Source organism: Eutrigla gurnardus, assembly GCF_963514095.1.
Source record: "Eutrigla gurnardus genome assembly, chromosome: 15".
In the NCBI taxonomy this organism is placed as follows: Eukaryota; Metazoa; Chordata; class Actinopteri; order Perciformes; family Triglidae; genus Eutrigla; species Eutrigla gurnardus.
The window spans coordinates 21573775-21585730 of NC_139938.1; the positions used below are offsets into that span (position 1 = coordinate 21573775).

Genomic DNA, 11956 nt, shown 5'->3' on the forward strand with positions numbered 1-11956 from the left:
AAATAGTTATTCCCTCCAGCTGGAGTGTGAGGCTGTTATAGGTGTAGTTTTCCATCAACCTGAAACAACAAAATAACGTTAAAGTCACAGATAATGTCCTTGTCATTTCAATGTCAAATTATATTTCATTGAATTGGTAACAAATCCACCCCCTGCAGTACTTCTGATTTTGTAGAAGAAGAAAAATTACAGGAGCCAATATTCTTTACATGGATGTGACCTTGATTATAAACTATAATAATTAGTTACTTGCATGTAAATATTACCACCTTTCTCAATGTTTCATCTTCCCCCCTCACTGAGTCACTGACGGTAGTATGGCCCAGCAAATATCAACACCGCAAAGGGTCACAAAGTTTTATAGACACAGTTTCATCATGGGAGTAATTAATTATCTTTATGTTGGATAATGTGTGATGCAACAATAAGAAATCATTACGCAAATGTTTACAAGCTACACAGTCAAGAAGTAATGTTTGATACCTTCCCTTACATTCCAAACTGTAGCTCTCACAATATGTATAGAGAAAATATCTTTAATGAAAAGTGTTTTACAACTGATGGACATTAATAATTCAACCATAGGTATAGTAAACAGTAAACCCAACCCGGCATATTGGTCAGCTCATATAAGGCTGTTTTCCCTTTTAGGCCTCTCTACTTGTTTATGTGGGAAAGCCTAGAAACCTGTAGACCACATGGGGCAACAGGAGTTTTCCCCCTTTAGGCCCATCTGGATGTTTTTCTGGCAACCTACGGATTGGCTTTCCCAAAGAACACCCATATCTTACTTAAATAACGACGGTTCATTTTTATTTCACCCTGAACACCAGGATAATCCACAGACCTCGCTGTGAGCAGGTTGTAAAAATGTATTTGTAAAAGCTTGATGAAGTTATGTAGTTAGAGAAACACGTCATTACATTTTTCGAGTGTCATTTTTTTATGCTTTGAGCATCACAAATCCAAATTCTATCTTCATTACTTCCTCTTTGGAGGGCCAGTGATCAGGCTGAGCAATCAAACGAAGATAATTAACAATATGTTGATAGTTACTAGCTACGGACAGAAATAGGGAAAGCACTTGACCACCAGGTCACTGATGTGGAAATGTGCCAGGATATTAAAAACTTTACAAACAGGTTAAATAGGTTAAAAACAATTTGACAGTTTACGAAATTATCTTGAGTATGATGGCCTAAAGAAATAAAACAACCTCATTTTTTAAAGCCTTTTAAATTAGTAAAATGCTTGATGATGCTAGCACGTAACTCTTTACTGACCAGGCCATAGATAATGGGGTTGATGGCTGGCGGAATGATAATAAACAGGATGCTGAATAACTTCTTGATATTTTGTGAGAGAGAGGGGAACCTGTGACTCACAATTATGACCACTGAAGCTATTTGGTACAGCACATACACAGAAAGGTGTGATGCGCACGTCTGAAAGGCCTTAGTGCGGATTGCATTGTTAGCACTGCCTTCTTTTACAGAAGCATGCAGGATTTTGAAGTAGGAAAATGCAATGATGAGGAAGATACTTGTAGTCACACACCAAGTCATGGACAGACCTAGAAAAACAAACAGAAAATTACAAATGTGATATTATGTGACTTTTAACTGCTGAGATTAGAGAGACATCATTAGATTTGTTTGTGTGTGTGTGTGTGTGTGTGTGTGTGTGTGTGTGTGTGTGTGTGTGTGTGTGTGTGTGTGTGTGTGTGTGTGGTCTAAACGAGTTGACTGACCATAGATGTTATTTATGGGGGTGGGGCCGCAGGCCAGGTTCAGGATAGCACGGTTGCTGCAGTAGACGTGTTGGATGGTGTTACTACACAGCGGAGCATTCTTGTGGAAGGAGAAGAGCACAGCAATACACAGCAGAGCGACGATCCAGGCCAGAGCACAGCAGGTGTGCAGCCGAGCCGATGTCATGATGGCGTGATACCTGAGTGGTTCACACACAGCAATATACCTGCAGAGGCAGAGCACTGTTAAACATCCACAGCTTGTTCCAGTTAAAAATATATATTTACAGGATATGAGCAAACTGTTTGCATCTGTTTATGTAAAACATCTTGAAGTTGATCTCATTTAGGCTTTCCTCAAATAAAAAGTCATGAACCCATTCGGGTGAATTCTGTGCAAAATCTATTCAACATTAAGGCATTATTAAGTGCAAAGCACACAGGAGAGGCCTTCAACGACATTAATAATGATAACAATTATAACAAAACAGTGTAACAGCGTTTTCCCAACTAATTAAAAAAAGTAATTCAGATGAAAACCAGGTTCAAGACAAATTTCATCAGGAAGCCATGATAGCAAAAGCACAGTTCTTTAAGGTTTTAAGTGCAGGTCAGGGGTTGAGTTTCTTTGTACGATGTAGGTACAGGTATAAGGGACATTAATGTTAATAAAGATGTATGGTTGGGCTGGACTAGGCTGTGCTTTAACAGTAACCCTGAAAGCAATCCTGAAATTATTGGAAGCCAAGGCAGGGAGGCTAAAATGGGGGGTTATGTGATATTTTTTGTTTGATCCACCTAACAGTCTGGCTGCTGTTTTTTGCATAATTTGAAGGTGTGAACGTGCTTCATTGTTTCGGCAGGTAAAGCGAGGAATAACAATTGTCAACAAGAACATCAAGGCATAACTTTCTCTAGTCCAACGAAGATCATCCTTTGAGATGGGTAGCCAGAGCTGTGAGTCTTTGTTTGGCAGTCTCCAGGGTCTCTGGTATGTAGTGTTTGGTGTACTTCCTAGGTAGTTATTTCTTTCTAGCACCTTGTTGTGGCTCTGATAGCTGGTATACCTCTCTCCATGTTGCCTTGATTTTAGTCTCCAACCTCCAACCTCCTGGGGGATACTGCTCCTTATGGCTTATGCCGTTCATCTTGTAGCCAAGCATCTCTAGCATTGTTGCTGTACTGTACAGTTCTCCAGACTAACTTTTTACATTGTTCGCAGTGGTGCATCTAACTTTTTCTTTCCTAACTTGCACCAGCACATAATTTAGGTGCCCCCAAAGTTTTCACTGTGCCTTTTGGCACCACAATAACACACCAATTATTATTGTACTACTTTGGTGCTTCTTGCACTTCAATCATCTGGGAAGGAGCATACAGCTGCTTGGTCCTCCTGACTGGCTTGCTGTCCTTCACATCCAATTCATTTTCATTTTTAGATGTTCAGCATTCCACCTTCTGAAAATTATGGTTATAATACTTTGCAGGTACAATATAAGCAGACACCTCAAGCCATGGAAAATTGGCTGCAATAACATGAAACAAGAGAAAGCCAATGACGCTCTTTCTGAACATGTTTATCAGCATATTTACGACACTTCATCTCTTTATTGAGACACACAGCCCAATGTCCATGTTTTTCTGTTGAACTTCCTCATGTGTGGTCAGCAGTACTCCTTCCTCCACAGAGGCGATATTTATTTACTACTGTGGTCACGAAACCACTCTGGTCAGCTCTATATCGCCACCTTGAGGACTGACGTTGAATATGTCAGCATGGGTCAACTTGTGTGGACCATGTTTCTGGCTTGACAACGATTCCACTCTTCGACTGCTGCTAATTTCAAATCAATGCCACCCATGATTCAGACATATTATTCAACCTAATCTTATGGGCTCAGCGTTCCTTTTTTGGTAGAGTAAAAGTGAAAGATTAAGTCATGTATTTATTACTTAGGATACTGAGGATCCCATTTGCTTGTTTTTCTTTCTTTTTTTCTTTTCTTTTTTTGCTTTCCTTTTTACTGCTCATATGCTTTATTTAGTTTGCATTATTATTATTATTATTATTTTTTAACATGTTCAATAAAAGAATAATAATAAATTGTGCCTTTGGTATCAGAAAAAAGCTAATTTAGTTTACACATTGCTGAAGGTCCGAGAGTTGTTTTGTCAACTCCATTAGGTGCTGTTAGCTCTCAACTACAATCGAGAATACTCATTTACAAGAAACCACTTGGGGCTATACATTGTCTGTCTTAGGTATAACAGTAATACTACAGTAGTTTTATCCATTGTATGCCTTTTGTGTTGAGTTTAATTAATTGCCATCAAAGTAGGTCAATTTGCATTTTACAGCCCTCATTTTTGGTTATTACACAAACCTATCCTATATTTACAGGGAATGACTCTGGCCTTATGAGTTTAAGTTAGAGTACTTTAATTTTGTTACTTATTTAACAATATATGCCAGAAAGATTACAAAATATTTTTTTTTCTTCACGAAAAACAAAATATGATACATGGTTACATCAGCTAGATCAACAAATTACGAACAATAATATGACATCCATCCATCAATCAATGGGAAACAACTTTACACAGAGCTTAAGAAGGTTATCAGCTCATATCAGCTAATCTTTTCAAATCCAAATAAATATAACTCCTCCCAACATTTTGTCCCGCCTGCTGATCCTGTTTCTGAAATACGTCACAAGGGATAGAGATTCTGTAATTTATTTTTTACTACTTTTGCAATGTCTTGCCACAATTCGTTATAATTTTAAAACTATTATCTGTTGGTGTTTAAAACTCAGATTGTTTTAGGTCCCTGCATAAATACACCGATCAGCCATAACATTACGACCACCAGCCTAATATTGTGTAGGTCCCACTTTTACTGCCAAAACAGCCCTGACCACTGGTGGCATGGACTCCACTAGACCTCTGACATCTATCTGGCATTAAGCCGTCGGTAGCATGGGGCCTCCATGGATCGGACTTGTTTGTCCAGCACATCCCACAGATGCTCGATTGGATTGAGATCTGGAGAATTTGAACCTGAACCATTTCTGCTTTGTGGCGCATTATCCTGCTGTAAGTGGCCACTGCAATCAGGGAATACCGTCTCCATGAAAGGGTATAAAACACATATGTTGTGGTGATGAATTCAACAAGAACAAAACAAACATGGAATTTCTCTTTATTATGATGGCAATAGTTTAGACAAGAATTTTCGTATCTCTTTGGACTGAACTCCATAAATAAAGGGGTTGAGACAGCCAGGGACGACATGAAACAAAATTCTACCGAGTTTTCTGTACTCTGAGTACAGAGTGAAGCGATGCAGTGTAATGTTTGATATTGCAATGATCATCATGATCAGAAACACAACCAGATGAGTGCTGCAGGTCTTCAAAGCTTTACTGTTCAAAGACTTGTTGTTACTGGTGAGACAGACCACTGTGATCTTAGTGTAAGTGAGAACCATGCTGCCTATCGAAGCTGTGAACAGGACGACGGTGAACATGAGGCCATAGACATTATTAACAAACACACTCTCACAGGAGAGCTTAAACAGCGAGGCGTTGTCACAGTACGGGTTTGTGATCAGAGTCCTGCAGCGGTTCAGTCGTATGGTCAGACCCAGCAGAACCCCAACCAAAACTAAGGCCACCCCCCAGGCAGAGAGCGTCAGCTTGATCACCATCTTGTTGGTCATTATAGCAGTGTAGCGTAGGGGATTGCAGATGGCCACGTATCTGTCAAAGGCCATAATCATGAGCACCGTGAAACTACTGGTACCAAACATGTGTATGGTGAAAGCTTGGACCACACATTCATTATAACCAATTATGCGCTCAGACGGAGGCCTCAACATGTCCATAAGTAAACGCGGCAGAAAGACAGAATTTCCAAGTATATCATTAATGGGCAGGTTGCAGTAAAGAAGATACATGGGCTGGTGTAGGTTCTTGTCAATGAGAATAAGAACAGCAATGCTCATATTTGCAATCGTTAAAAATACGTAGGAGACAAGAAGGAAGAGAAAGAACGGGTACATAGCCCCTTTTGAAATAGTTATTCCCTCCAGCTGGAGTGTGAGGCTGTTATAGGTGTAGTTTTCCATCAACCTGAAACAACAAAATAACGTTAAAGTCACAGATAATGTCCTTGTCATTTCAATGTCAAATTATATTTCATTGAATTGGTAACAAATCCACCCCCTGCAGTACTTCTGATTTTGTAGAAGAAGAAACATTACAGGAGCCAATATTCTTTACATGGATGTGACCTTGATTATAAACTATAATAATTAGTTACTTGCATGTAAATATTACCACCTTTCTCAATGTTTCATCTTCCCCCCTCACTGAGTCACTGACGGTAGTATGGCCCAGCAAATATCAACACCGCAAAGGGTCACAAAGTTTTATAGACACAGTTTAATCATGGGAGTAATTAATTATCTTTATGTTGGATAATGTGTGATGCAACAATAAGAAATCATTACGCAAATGTTTACAAGCTACACAGTCAAGAAGTAATGTTTGATACCTTCCCTTACATTCCAAACTGTAGCTCTCACAATATGTATAGAGAAAATATCTTTAATGAAAAGTGTTTTACAACTGATGGACATTAATAATTCAACCATAGGCATAGTAAACAGTAAACCCAACCCGGCATATTGGTCAGCTCATATAAGGCTGTTTTCCCTTTTAGGCCTCTCTACTTGTTTATGTGGGAAAGCCTAGAAACCTGTAGACCGCATGGGGCAACAGGAGTTTTCCCCCTTTAGGCCCATCTGGATGTTTTTCTGGCAACCTACGGATTGGCTTTCCCAAAGAACACCCATATCTTACTTAAATAACGACTGTTCATTTTTATTTCACCCTGAACACCAGGATAATCCACAGACCTCGCTGTGAGCAGGTTGTAAAAATGTATTTGTAAAAGCTTGATGAAGTTATGTAGTTAGAGAAACACGTCATTACATTTTTCGAGTGTCATTTTTTTATGCTTTGAGCATCACAAATCCAAATTCTATCTTCATTACTTCCTCTTTGGAGGGCCAGTGATCAGGCTGAGCAATCAAACGAAGATAATTAACAATATGTTGATAGTTACTAGCTAGGGACAGAAATAGGGAAAGCACTTGACCACCAGGTCACTGATGTGGAAATGTGCCAGGATATTAAAAACTTTACAAACAGGTTAAATAGGTTAAAAACAATTTGACAGTTTACGAAATTATCTTGAGTATGATGGCCTAAAGAAATAAAACAACCTCATTTTTTAAAGCCTTTTAAATTAGTAAAATGCTTGATGATGCTTGCACGTAACTCTTTACTGACCAGGCCGTAGATAATGGGGTTGATGGCTGGGGGAATGATAATTAACAGGATGCTGAATAACTTCTTGATATTTTGTGAGAGAGAGGGGAACCTGTGACTCACAATTATGACCACTGAAGCTATTTGGTACAGCACATACACAGAAAGGTGTGATGCGCACGTCTGAAAGGCCTTAGTGCGGATTGCATTGTTAGCACTGCCTTCTTTTACAGAAGCATGCAGGATTTTGAAGTAGGAAAATGCAATGATGAGGAAGATACTTGTAGTCACACACCAAGTCATGGACAGACCTAGAAAAACAAACAGAAAATTACAAATGTGATATTATGTGACTTTTAACTGCTGAAATGTTAACTGCTGAGATTAGAGAGACATCATTAGATTTGTGTGTGTGTGTGTGTGTGTGTGTGTGTGTGTGTGTGTGTGTGTGTGTGTGTGTGTGTGTGTGTGTGGTCTAAACGAGTTGACTGACCATAGATGTTATTTATGGGGGTGGGGCCGCAGGCCAGGTTCAGGATAGCACGGTTGCTGCAGTAGACGTGTTGGATGGTGTTACTACACAGCGGAGCATTCTTGTGGAAGGAGAAGAGCACAGCAATACACAGCAGAGCGACGATCCAGGCCAGAGCACAGCAGGTGTGCAGCCGAGCCGATGTCATGATGGCGTGATACCTGAGTGGTTCACACACAGCAATATACCTGCAGAGGCATAGCACTGTTAAACATCCACAGCTTGTTCCAGTTAAAAATATATATTTACAGGATATGAGCAAACTGTTTGCATCTGTTTATGTAAAACATCTTGAAGTTGATCTCATTTAGGCTTTCCTCAAATAAAAAGTCATGAACCCATTCGGGTGAATTTTGTGCAAAATCTATTCAACATTAAGGCATTATTAAGTGCAAAGCACACAGGAGAGGCCTTCAACGACATTAATAATGATAACAATTATAACAAAACAGTGTAACAGCGTTTTCCCAACTAATTAAAAAAAGTAATTCAGATGAAAACCAGGTTGCAAGACAAATTTCATCAGGAAGCCATGATAGCAAAAGCACAGTTCTTTAAGGTTTTAAGTGCAGGTCAGGGGTTGAGTTTCTTTGTACGATGTAGGTACAGGTATAAGGGACATTAATGTTAATAAAGATGTATGGTTGGGCTGGACTAGGCTGTGCTTTAACAGTAACCCTGAAATCAATCCTGAAATTATTGGAAGCCAAGGCAGGGAGTCTAAAATGGGGGGTTATGTGATATTTTTTGTTTGATCCACCTAACAGTCTGGCTGCTGTTTTTTTGCATAATTTGAAGGTGTGAACGTGCTTCATTGTTTCGGCAGGTAAAGCGAGGAATAACAATTGATTGTCAACAAGAACATCAAGGCATAACTTTCTCCAGTCCAACGAAGATCATCCTTTAAGATGGGTAGCCAGAGCTGTGAGTCTTTGTTTGGCGGTCTCCAGGGTCTCTGGTATGTAGTGTTTGGTGTACTTCCTAGGTAGTTATTTCTTTCTAGCACCTTGTTGTGGCTCTGATAGCTGGTATACCTCTCTCCATGTTGCCTTGATTTTAGTCTCCAACCTCCAACCTCCTGGGGGATACTGCTCCTTATGGCTTATGCCGTTCATCTTGTAGCCAAGCATCTCTAGCATTGTTGCTGTACTGTACAGTTCTCCAGACTAACTTTTTACATTGTTCGCAGTGGTGCATCTAACTTTTTCTTTCCTAACTTGCACCAGCACATAATTTAGGTGCCCCCAAAGTTTTCACTGTGCCTTTTGGCACCACAATAATACACCAATTATTATTGTACTACTTTGGTGCTTCTTGCACTTCAATCATCTGGGAAGGAGCATACAGCTGCTTGGTCCTCCTGACTGGCTTGCTGTCCTTCACATCCAATTAATTTTCATTTTTAGATGTTCAGCATTCCACCTTCTTAAAATTATGGTTATAATACTTTGCAGGTACAATATAAGCAGACACCTCAAGCCATGGAAAATTGGCTGCAATAACATGAAACAAGAGAAAGCCAATGATGCTCTTTCTGAACATGTTTATCAGCATATTTACGACACTTCATCTCTTTATTGAGACACACAGCCCAATGTCCATGTTTTTCTGTTGAACTTCCTCATGTGTGGTCAGCAGTACTCCTTCCTCCACAGAGGCAATATTTATTTACTACTGTGGTCACGAAACCACTCTGGTCAGCTCTATATCGCCACCTTGAGGACTGACGTTGAATATGTCAGCATGGGTCAACTTGTGTGGACCATGTTTCTGGCTTGACAACGATTCCACTCTTCGACTGCTGCTAATTTCAAATCAATGCCACCCATGATTCAGACATATTATTCAACCTAATCTTATGGGCTCAGCGTTCCTTTTTTGGTAGAGTAAAAGTGAAAGATTAAGTCATGTATTTATTACTTAGGATACTGAGGATCCCATTTGCTTGTTTTTCTTTCTTTTTTTTTTTTTTTTTTTGCTTTCCTTTTTACTGCTCATATGCTTTATTTAGTTTGCATTATTATTATTATTATTTTTTAACATGTTCAATAAAAGAATAATAATAAATTGTGCCTTTGGTATCAGAAAAAAGCTAATTTAGTTTACACATTGCTGAATGTCCGAGAGTTGTTTTGTCAACTCCATTAGGTGCTGTTAGCTCTCAACTACAATCGAGAATACTCATTTACAAGAAACCACTTGGGGCTATACATTGTCTGTCTTAGGTATAACAGTAATACTACAGTAGTTTTATCCATTGTATGCCTTTTGTGTTGAGTTTAATTAATTGCCATCAAAGTAGGTCAATTTGCATTTTACAGCCCTCATTTTTGGTTATTACACAAACCTATCCTATATTTACAGGGAATGACTCTGGCCTTATGAGTTTAAGTTAGAGTACTTTAATTTTGTTACTTATTTAACAATATATGCCAGAAAGATTACAAAATATTTTTTTTTCTTCACGAAAAACAAAATATGATACATGGTTACATCAGCTAGATCAACAAATTACGAACAATAATATGACATCCATCCATCAATCAATGGGAAACAACTTTACACAGAGCTTAAGAAGGTTATCAGCTCATATCAGCTAATCTTTTCAAATCCAAATAAATATAACTCCTCCCAACATTTTGTCCCGCCTGCTGATCCTGTTTCTGAAATACGTCACAAGGGATAGAGATTCTGTAATTTATTTTTTACTACTTTTGCAATGTCTTGCCACAATTCGTTATAATTTTAAAACTATTATCTGTTGGTGTTTAAAACTCAGATTGTTTTAGGTCCCTGCATAAATACACCGATCAGCCATAACATTACGACCACCAGCCTAATATTGTGTAGGTCCCCCTTTTACTGCCAAAACAGCCCTGACCACTGGTGGCATGGACTCCACTAGACCTCTGACATCTATCTGGCATTAAGCCGTCGGTAGCATGGGGCCTCCATGGATCGGACTTGTTTGTCCAGCACATCCCACAGATGCTCGATTGGATTGAGATCTGGAGAATTTGAACCTGAACCATTTCTGCTTTGTGGCGCATTATCCTGCTGTAAGTGGCCACTGCAATCAGGGAATACCGTCTCCATGAAAGGGTATAAAACACATATGTTGTGGTGATGAATTCAACAAGAACAAAACAAACATGGAATTTCTCTTTATTATGATGGCAATAGTTTAGACAAGAATTTTCGTATCTCTTTGGACTGAACTCCATAAATAAAGGGGTTGAGACAGCCAGGGACGACATGAAACATAATTCTACCGAGTTTTCTGTACTCTGAGTACAGAGTGAAGCGATGCAGTGTAATGTTTGATATTGCAATGATCATCATGATCAGAAACACAACCAGATGAGTGCTGCAGGTCTTCAAAGCTTTACTGTTCAAAGACTTGTTGTTACTGGTGAGACAGACCACTGTGATCTTAGTGTAGGTGAGAACCATGCTGCCTATCGAAGCTGTGAACAGGACGACGGTGAACATGAGGCCATAGACATTATTAACAAACACACTCTCACAGGAGAGCTTAAACAGCGAGGCGTTGTCACAGTACGGGTTTGTGATCAGAGTCCTGCAGCGGTTCAGTCGTATGGTCAGACCCAGCAGAACCCCAACCAAAACTAAGGCCACCCCCCAGGCAGAGAGCGTCAGCTTGATCACCATCTTGTTGGTCATTATAGCAGTGTAGCGTAGGGGATTGCAGATGGCCACGTATCTGTCAAAGGCCATAATCATGAGCACCGTGAAACTACTGGTACCAAACATGTGTATGGTGAAAGCTTGGACCACACATTCATTATAACCAATTATGCGCTCAGACGGAGGCCTCAACATGTCCATAAGTAAACGCGGCAGAAAGACAGAATTTCCAAGTATATCATTAATGGGCAGGTTGCAGTAAAGAAGATACATGGGCTGGTGTAGGTTCTTGTCAATGAGAATAAGAACAGCAATGCTCATATTTGCAATCATTAAAAATACGTAGGAGACAAGAAGGAAGAGAAAGAACGGGTACATAGCCCCTTTTGAAATAGTTATTCCCTCCAGCTGGAGTGTGAGGCTGTTATAGGTGTAGTTTTCCATCAACCTGAAACAACAAAATAACGTTAAAGTCACAGATAATGTCCTTGTCATTTCAATGTCAAATTATATTTCATTGAATTGGTAACAAATCCACCCCCTGCAGTACTTCTGATTTTGTAGAAGAAGAAAAATTACAGGAGCCAATATTCTTTACATGGATGTGACCTTGATTATAAACTATAATAATTAGTAACTTGCATGTAAATATTACCACCTTTCTCAATGTTTCATCTTCCCCCCTCACTG

At 39.4% G+C, this 11956-nt stretch overlaps 4 protein-coding genes across 4 annotated transcripts; all 4 read right to left on the reverse strand.

The window, feature by feature from the left end:
* Positions 1-1217: 1217 nt before the first annotated feature.
* LOC311025368 (olfactory receptor 52N5-like) lies at positions 1218-2913 on the reverse strand (the record flags this gene model as incomplete). Its single annotated transcript, XM_084028218.1, has 3 exons — positions 1218-1573; positions 1751-1977; positions 2852-2913. The coding sequence occupies 3 exons, from the start codon at positions 2911-2913 to the stop codon at positions 1218-1220; spliced, it is 645 nt and encodes a 214-aa protein (XP_083884344.1).
* A 2042-nt stretch (positions 2914-4955) lies between these two features.
* On the reverse strand, positions 4956-5885 carry LOC311025369 (olfactory receptor 8G17-like; the record flags this gene model as incomplete). Its single annotated transcript, XM_084028219.1, has 1 exon — positions 4956-5885. The coding sequence occupies exon 1, from the start codon at positions 5877-5879 to the stop codon at positions 4956-4958; it is 924 nt and encodes a 307-aa protein (XP_083884345.1). The 5' UTR covers positions 5880-5885.
* Positions 5886-7041: 1156 nt separating this feature from the next.
* Positions 7042-8748, reverse strand: LOC311025370 (olfactory receptor 52E4-like; the record flags this gene model as incomplete). Its single annotated transcript, XM_084028220.1, has 3 exons — positions 7042-7397; positions 7580-7806; positions 8687-8748. The coding sequence occupies 3 exons, from the start codon at positions 8746-8748 to the stop codon at positions 7042-7044; spliced, it is 645 nt and encodes a 214-aa protein (XP_083884346.1).
* A 2038-nt stretch (positions 8749-10786) lies between these two features.
* Positions 10787-11716, reverse strand: LOC311025371 (olfactory receptor 8G17-like; the record flags this gene model as incomplete). Its single annotated transcript, XM_084028221.1, has 1 exon — positions 10787-11716. The coding sequence occupies exon 1, from the start codon at positions 11708-11710 to the stop codon at positions 10787-10789; it is 924 nt and encodes a 307-aa protein (XP_083884347.1). The 5' UTR covers positions 11711-11716.
* Between the last annotated feature and the right edge of the window lie 240 nt (positions 11717-11956).